At 38.5% G+C, this 9619-nt stretch overlaps 1 protein-coding gene across 1 annotated transcript; it reads right to left on the reverse strand.

Moving 5' to 3' along the window:
- Positions 1-5801: 5801 nt before the first annotated feature.
- On the reverse strand, positions 5802-8809 carry LOC143118597 (protein lifeguard 1). The gene is made up of 9 exons (XM_076279624.1): positions 8518-8809; positions 7975-8053; positions 7763-7816; positions 7587-7677; positions 7424-7461; positions 7093-7180; positions 6253-6342; positions 6093-6140; positions 5802-5951 (listed from the first exon to the last, which is right to left on the reverse strand). The coding sequence occupies exons 1-9, from the start codon at positions 8807-8809 to the stop codon at positions 5802-5804; spliced, it is 930 nt and encodes a 309-aa protein (XP_076135739.1).
- Positions 8810-9619: the final 810 nt, after the last annotated feature.

Below are 9619 nucleotides of genomic sequence, written 5' to 3' on the forward strand. Positions count from 1 at the left end.
TGTTTTCCTTTTGTTTAGCATGGGAAAACCAATAGAGTTTGGGGCTTTTGAATGACGCCTGTGTTTACTGTTTTGCAAAAGGGTGTGAGAACTGTGTGAACCCAATGAAAATGTGTGAACACATTCGCAAGAGATGACTTCTGCTGTGCAAAGAAAGTGGTCATGAAGACCAAGTGGATCCCAGTTTCCTTAAGCAGGTCAAAGCAATCGAGAAAAACTGTAACTGTTTTTTAAAAGGGTGTGAGAAATGTGTGAACCCAATGAAAATGTGTGAACACATTCCCAAGAGATGACTTCTGCTGTGCAAAGAAGGTGTTCATGAAGACCAAGTGGATCCCAGTTTCGTTAAGCAGGTCAAAGCAATCGAGAAAAACTGTAATTTCATTGTTTTAAAAAGTCATCTAATTACCTTAGTTGCTTCTCTTCAGGCTTTACTTCCTGTAGTAGTTCAGTCAGGCCAAATTCCACATTTTATTAGATTACCATAGATGAGGTTAGATTCAACTTTATTGTCATTGTGCAGAGTACAAGTGCAGAGACAACTAAATGCAGTGATCCCCTAGTTTATAGGCAGAAAGGACTTTGTTTGCTTATATAAATGGTGGCATCATTGTATTACATCCCATCATAAAACGATCACTTCGTGCTCAGATTAGTCTTTGTCACCTTGGGTCTACTTGTCATCACAGTTTTTTACAACTGTTTGCACACGTTTTCAAAACTCTGTGTCTATTTTTCAAAACTCCACACACAAAACCAACAATTGCTCACACAAAATGCAAAATGCCTCAAATCTCCAGCAAAATGACACACAACATTCAAAATGTCATAAACACATCTTTAAATCAAACATTCGCCTCACATTATAAACACATTTGTCATAATATGACATTTTGGATACATTATGTACACACTGTTGCTCAAAACCTAATGCTCTTTCATAGGATTTATGTATTTGCATACAAGAGTGAAAGTTACGGTATCTACAGAGAGAAGTTGAAATACACAGTAAAAATGCAAGCAATATTGAAACCAAAAATAGTGATTTTTCCCAAATAATTTGCTGTTGTGAATACAGTATTTTACAGCCAACAAGAACAAAGCAAAGCAAAATACAATGACCACCAGTTGTACATAGTTGTTCGGAGTTCTGAAAAAGCTGATTTTGCCTAAGTCTGTGTTTGCCTAAGAATGTGTTTGTGTGTGTGTGTGTGGGGGGGGGGGGTGGGGGGTGGGGGGGGGGTTGTGTATGTATTCATAGGTCTATAAAAAAAATATTGAGCTAATGGTAACTTGGGGAGACACAAAAATATAGTAAAAAAGACAAGTTTTACTGTACATAAAGTCGACTTTTTGTAGAACATTCCTTTCAAAGTATCTGCATTGGTTCTGAACATTTCAACCGTAAATCCTCTAGGAGCAGGCAAGGCAATGATTGGATGGTGTTTACACATGTGAAGAGAGAGAGTGAAGCACTGGTGATTTAGTGTGGCCTTTTGATGGGTTGTGTTTGAAAAATGAAATCAAGTTACTTCCTGTTAGATTTTTGTGTTAAGTATAACATTGTGTGTGGTGTTTTGCAAAATGTGTTTTAGTAAATTGAAAACTGAGTCAAACATTGAGAATTAGTGTATGGTTTTGCAGATTTGGTGTGGGGTTATGATGTTTGGAAGACATATTTAGAAAATTGTGTGACAAGCAAAGATTTAGTGTGTAAGCAGTTGAAAAAAACTGTAAACTAGATGTACAGCATAGCGGTTCAAAATATGACCGCTGCTCAGTCCTGCATGTTCTCTCCGCAAAAATAAATCACACTTGTATATTTATCTCCATCTCCTACTCCATCCCCTACTCTTGCAACTTTTGCGTATGTAAATGATTGTGTGTGTTTGCTTTTGTGTGTGTGTGTGTGTGTGTGTGTGTGTGTATGCGTGTGCTTGTGTGTGTGTGTGTGAGAGAGAGAGAGAGTGTGTGTGTATGTGTGTGTCATTGTGTGTGGGTGTGTTTATGTCTGTGTGTGTGCATGCATGTGAGTGTGTGTGTCTGTGTGCGGACAAAAAGAAGGACAAACTCAGTTACTCAAACTCACAACCAGCTCAGTGCCTGGTTTCTTCCATTGGGAATTGTGGCCAAATAATTCAGTCTGTTTTGTCCTTCTTTACGCTTCTCTCATCTTCTCAAAGGAACCATTGGGTCCTTGGTTACCTGTCTGACCAAGGCCCTTCGTCACGGATTACTTAGTTAGGCTGAGCGGCCAGATCTAGGAAGACTGTTGGTTGTGCCAAACTTTTCCATTTGAGAATGATGGAGGCTACCGTGCTCTTGGGCACTTCCAAAGCTGCAGACATTTTTGTGTACCCTTCCCCAGATCTGTGTTTTCACACAACCCTGTCTTGCAGGTCTACGGACAATTCTCTCGACCTTGTGGCTTGGTTTTCACTCTGACATACACCATTAACTGTGAGACCTGATGACCTGAATGGACAGTCAGACACAGTCAGACACAGAGCAGAGGGTCTCTGTGGCCGATGGATTAACCACGAGCCCTGCCGCCGTCGTCGCAAGAGGAGTCCCGTAAATGACCTGGCGCTGGTGAGGTTGGCCTGGCCGGCACGCTTCACCCCCGAGGTCCAGCCCATAGCCCTGCCCACTCGATGCCCACAGACTGGGGAGCAGTGTGTGGTGTCAGGATGGTGATCCACATCCCCATTTCTATGTGACACGGGTGAGTTTGTGTATACTCAGAGACTTATAGGCAGAGACATAGACAACTATTCAGGCTGTTATTCTTATACTTAATCTGTTTTAGGAGGTAGTCATTCAATTTGAGAAGTTTTTGCAAAATGTTTTTGATGGTGTAAATTGGTTTATTAACTCATATGCCCATAAGCATTCCAAACTCCTGACCTCACACAGCAAGAATTGTCATGAATAAGGACTGATGAATCAATGGAAGAGGAGAAAGACACTGGGCCCTATTTTCCGACCTGGCGCATGGTGGAAAACGGGTTATTTTCCCAGCGCAAAGTTTATTCTTATTTTGCTCGTCTCTTTTTTTTGTCTAAAACGCTATCTAAAACGCATTACGCCACTGACTAAGAGAAACCTGGTCAGAAGTCCATGGCGAGTTATTTATTATGTTATTTTAAGGGCGCACTATCAACAGTGATATGGGCAGGTGCCCAACGCACCATGCTTCTTTCATCCACGAACGTGCACCAGTGCACATCAATGCAAAACATTACAAATTGCACGATTACAAAGAGGAAACATAGAATAAAGATATTACGAATTACATCTCACAATCATTTGGCAAATATGAAGCACAGCTGAAGACGCACTGTCACGAGATGTAAGCAACTCGTCTGCAGGATAAACGTGGTTTATTCAGTCATTCGAACATTATTGGGGTAAGTGTTGCTTTTTCCAGGCCATATTTTCGATGGTAACCCATTGTCAGTCAATAGTGAAAGTAACTAACTGTGTATAACTGTTTGTCATTGACTGACACCACGGTGAAGTTAGTTTCACTTTGCCAAAGAGTTCAACTAATAGACGAGTGCAGGATCTGTGCCGGATCCTTTTTTGTTTCAGATTTTCATTTTGATTTGATTTTGATTTGATTTGATTTTATATATTGAACCAGTGGCCATCCTTTCTGCTTGACCTACCACACACAAACACACACACAGAGAAAATGGTGGCTTATTGCACATATTTTTATTTAATATATTTTATAATCAATATAAGTGTATATATTTTGTTAATAATTTATAGTATTTTATGAGCTGCGTAATTAGCCTAGCTAAGAAATTAGTCATTTGAATTCTTCATATTGATTTTTACACTATTACACCATAGTGCATATGGATATCATATGGATGCCATTCATTACTATGTCATCAGATAAAATAAATGTTCAAAAACTAACAAGTAGAAGAAAATCTTTCTGGAATCATAGAAGTGTCTCGCAAAGTTCATTTATGATTTTGGTGAGCACAACACGAATGACAGACATGACGTGAACTAGCAGGATAGTTAACAGAGCTCTCTCCAGATGTAAACGTTTGCCAATAGGTTGCATAGCCTATTACTGAAATAGGCTATGCAACCTATTGACTAAATTTAACTAAATTAACTAAATTGAAATAACTAAATTTCATAGCCTAGGTAGGTTAGCAACACAAACTTGAGAGATGCAAGTGAGCAAATCAACTTATTGGCATATTACATTTTTTTTGCTTTGCCACTTTCACTGTGTTGCAGCATCATGTATGAGGACTAGGAGGCACTAAGCATAATTTCAGGGTATTGCAATACTTTTGTAGTATCGGTGCACCGTGCAACACTAACTGACAGTGTCACTAACTACAGCCCACTCTTACTTTGTCTGTGGTGTATCAATAGATGACTGTAATCTTTGAGGCTAATTACCTAAGAGTTTGCTCATGTTAGCCAGCTCCTCTGTGGACAAACCAAAGTTTCAGCAAACATGTTGCCAGATTGGGTTAAGTGATTTCCGCCCAATCACGTTCGAAAACCCGTACTCTCCAGCAAAAAAAAAAAAAAAACAACCAAAAACGATTTTGTCATAGAAAAAACATTTTAACTCAAATTTTATCTGCCTGCCTAAGACTTATTTTTCCCCATTTGAAACACTCTGCAGGCATCTTTTTTTATTTTTATGAAAAAATCTGTCTGTTCCATGCCTTGTCCAACAGGTGGCAGTAGTGTAAAACCATTCCTCCATAAAGTTGAAGTAATCATGTTCTTGTATGGGGTCCAACACAAGGGTTTCAACTGGTTCCTTTGGCCAAGCCAGTACATCTGATTTGCACCGGTCCTCCTTATTTCTACTGGCCCCAAAAAGTCACGTTTACATAACACCGTTATTTTATTACCCTGTTCTGTTAGTAGTTGTTCTGTACAAAACTGATGAAACTGATCCTCCCATACCCTCCTTACCCTCCCATAAAGAAACTTGTTATAACATGCACTTCAACATAAAACACATGCAAATAAAGGACCTTAAATATACTTCACACTTCACACATACTTCATATGTCTCAGAATCAGGAAACCACAATCTATAAGTTCACAAGGTGGATAAATGCGAAATATGTATCCTATGTTTGGGGAGACATACTTCCACATATACATATGTCATAACACAGGTGAATAATTCAGCATTCTGATATTTAATTATACATGAACACAAATGCATGGGTATTGTTGGACACATACAGATAGCACAGATGACACAAGGATGCAAAAGCCTGTTCTTAATGCAAAATAGTACAAAATATGTGTGAAGGTATACTGTTTGAAATATATTATTGATTTCAGCAGCTGAATGTGACATGATTTTTGTTTCATTTCCTTAATTTCTGTATTGATGTAATTGTATTGTAACTGACTGTATTGAACAAAACCCAACTGACAATGCATGTGTTGATTTCCATCCACATGATGTTCAAATGGCCACGTTCACACAGGTATTGATTATGGCCACTTCCTTTCAATGTATAACCTGAGAAAGAATAGTGAACTCTGCCATACAAAGAGAGCTTAGCCTGACTACAAATACATACATCAACATAGAGATAATTGATGATGTACTGAAAGAACAAAAACACTTCAAAGTATAATTAATACAGTTACAGCATTAACATTGAATGGTTTGTATACAAAAAACACATGGCATATTTTGTATGACAGTGCAACACAAAACTGACTTAAATGGTGCATAAAACAGTGCTTTGGAGGTATGAAAGAGCAGGCATACGTTACAGAGGCCTGCTCTAGCGGCAGAGTCCAATCAACTGAAGTAGCAACAGGAACAGTGTGACTATGTCCAAATAAAGATTCAAAGCTGCAAAGACGTACTCTTCTGGGTCTAAGCTGTATTTGTGTTTTCCACCTAACATCAGCTGGGTATCCATCACCAGGTACTAGAGACGCACACAGATACAGACAGACAAGGGAAACGGAGGAATACATGTCTGATGTTGATATCACCGAAATTCTAAAAGCTCAGTTGACCAGTGGTGTTGCATAACCTTTTTTACAGTATGGAGATATAGTATACCTACCGCAGAAAAGACTGTAGTCCCCAGACAAGCATACACAATGTTGAGATACTGTTGACAGACACAGAATAGAACTGAATTAATACTACAAAGAAATAAACGCTCACATTTTTGCATCCAGTGAAAGAGGGGTGTGTGGGGGGTGGGAGTGTGGGGCATGTACCTGTGATCGGAAAATGGCACATAGGATTCCAAAGGAGATCAGTGACCAAGCCAGAGCCCACAGAAGGCCACTGCACCTAGTAAAGTCCCACTGTCAATGAGGATCACAAGAGTAAGTAGCCGTTCACACCGGGAACGACAACTATAACAACAACAACAACAACAAAAACAACAGCTTTAAGTTCTGCTCTAGTTACTATGAATATCAGCTTTAGGTTCTGCTCTAGCGTCCACACAATAGCACTATGAAGAAGAATATTGTTTGGATCACTTTCTGAGTGATCTTAAGAACAAAGCAGTCAATGAAGAACACAATGCTGTAAAATCAGTATCACATGGCTTTATCAAAAACAGCTTTCTATCTTGCTTGGGATAAATCCCACTAATATGAGATTAGAATGTCCAGTGAGCACTATGTGGCTTTGACCAAAGAAAAAAAAACTGCATGGTTTTGTTCCATTAGTTTATATATTGCAACAATGTTTTTTGCATGTGATGTCTTTATTTGAATTAATATCCATACATTCTGATGTACTAATATTAGATGAGTACAGATTACTAAAAATGTATTAGTGAAAACCTCATCAAGTAAATATGCATATAATTGTCTACAACACACTCAAAAAGATTTATTATTTGAACTGGTGCCGAAATTGGTATTTTGTCACATTTGAGGATCTTTGAGCTATGACAAGTGCTTAGCTTTTCACTGTAAGGTTAATGATCTGGCCATGCAAAAATGTAACATGCATGTAAAATGAAAGCAAACATCTCTAGTTTTGTTTGCATAATAACAGACATACCCAGTGAAAACAATAGGCCTACATTAAGGTGCACCTACTTTGGTCTGCATAGCAAACAGGGTCAGTGTAAAGCACACAAATGCTGTGGCTCCAGCAGCCCAAAGCACAGCCTCAGCACTGTAATACCTAGAAATTAGAAATCATGTGCATTGCATCAATCTATCAATCAAATAATCAAATGAACTTTACTCTGTACTTGCACAATGACAATAATGTTGAATCTAATCTAATCTAAATGAAGTTCATATAAAATAGAAATGTTATCATCCCATTCATAATATCACTAGCAACCTATGAAAGACAAGAAGGGTTGATAACATTTCCATGTTGAGATGAGTGCATCTAAAGAAACATAGACAGTATACTTACACAGTAACTGATCCGAGCATGAGACCCTCTACAATTGTCTATGCAAGTAGATGAAGACAGGATATTTATATCATCATACCACACATTGTATGCATCAACATCACACTTTTGTTTCATTGCCACACACACACACACACACACACACACACACACACATACTTACAAACAGGCCCAAGAATATGAAATTCAAGGGTACTTTTCGACGAATTTCACCACAGCAAGCTAGCACCATGATGAGAACAAAAGTTGCTGGCCTGATTAAAGAGAATGTTCAATCAATTAATCCACTGCATCCTCACACACACATTTCTTTTTATGAAATATTACATGAAATCTTACATCATGGCCAGAGTGAACCAGCTGGTCTTCAGTGTCCATATCTTCAGATCATGCCTGAATAGAAATGGAATAACGTTAATAGTTGACATTTCCCTCAGAGTCAGAACAGACAGATAATGAATTTGAATGATGCTGTAGTTCATGAATTTGTAGGAAGTACTGAAGCACTAACGGAGCAGAAATGTTGTACCAGACACTAGGCCTGTACTTACCAGTACAGGAAAGCACAGATTATTCCAACAGTGATCAACAGCTGAATTGTCAGAGTGAAGTAGACCTTTCTCACAAAACCTGCAACATTTCCATCAGTGTGAAAGTAGGAACCAAATGCTTTGATAATCACTTTGTGCTGCTACATGGGAAACATTCCTAATCACCGGCCAACGGCTCCACTAAATATTTTGGTTAAGCGTAAGCAATGACTTTCAAGTAAATACTCAAATATGGCTATTTGCTTTGCTTAAAGATAAACAATACCTGAAGTATTATCCATATACAGTAGCCTACACTTACAGTGGCAAAACTTTACCTAACCTCCTGCCAATAGATTGCATCATTTGATAATTTCTTCTAATTCAGGGACATTTAATTGTTTTCAACATGTATTCATTGTTTTCAACATGTATTGTTTTTTTACTGTATCGCATCGCACTGGACATTAGATAGGCCTCTTTAACTGGAGGACAAGAGGGTATTCACTTAGCAAAAGAAGGACATGAAGGTATTTTTTTAAACTAATGAAATGCAAAACAAACCTCTTCTGATTGACGCATCTGAAAAACAGTTGGTTTCCTCTGATACTTGATCATAGTCTGGTGGTGGCGCCTGGTTCTCAGGCCCTTCTAAGGTGACCACACAGATGTTTCCTCTGCTATCATTGTTCCAATGCCCATATTCTGGAGGCATGTCATACGCCTGGTTATCATGGCCTCCTGGGGTGATCTTTGGGGGGACCACAGAGGTGTTCCCATTTCCATAATTGCCATACTGGGCTGGGGGGTACTGAGAGTAGGTGTAGTTGGTGTTGTTGGTGCTATCAGTGGCCATATTTACCAGCCTAGAGGACTAGTAGCATCAGTTACCACAAGTGGAACAACAGATACATACAATTATATTCAAAACAGACTACGTTCAAAAAGTAAGATGAGTTCATTTGTATACTTGATCGAAAAACAAGTAAACTAACATTTCATAGACTGGAGAATGTTCTGGATCCACAAAGCTAGTATTAGTCATAGTTATACTACACATACAGTTATTTTTCTTAGTAGTAGGCCTACTATTCTGCCATAAAATCACATACTAATTAACACATTTCTGAATTATTAATACTGTTACAGGTAAAATCACATTGAATTAAGTTTATTCAGATTGAATTTGATTGTTTTAAAGAGTCATCTTCTTACCTCTATGTAGGTGCTTCAATTCAGGCTTTACTTCCTGTAGTAGTTCAGTCAGGCCAAAGTCCACCTTCGATCCCCTCGTTTCCAGGCAGAAAGGACTTTGCTTGCTTATATATCAATGGTGGAACATCAGCATTACGTCCCATCATAAAACGGACACATCCTGCACTTTGTTCATTTCCTATTTGCTGCACCCATACACGGCACCCAACATTAATGCTTAATCATGCTTAGTTCAGTCTCTGTCACCTTGGGCCTAATTATCATTAATTTATGTTATACACAGGAAGCCCATTTTTACAGAAACATTAGAACACTTATAGGCCCTGTTTTTTGACAATCATGTTCTTTTCAAAGGTCCTAGACCTACATTTTCACTGAGTGAAATTATAACTTGTCATCACTGACACATTCTCAAAAAGTACTCCACTAGATGACAGCAAAGAGCAATTTT

Source organism: Alosa pseudoharengus, unplaced genomic scaffold (assembly GCF_046254945.1).
Source record: "Alosa pseudoharengus isolate Yale_2024_CS ecotype anadromous, Long Island Sound unplaced genomic scaffold, YU_APseudo_1.1 YU_APseudo_1.1_scf_12, whole genome shotgun sequence".
Classification (NCBI taxonomy): Eukaryota; Metazoa; Chordata; class Actinopteri; order Clupeiformes; family Clupeidae; genus Alosa; species Alosa pseudoharengus.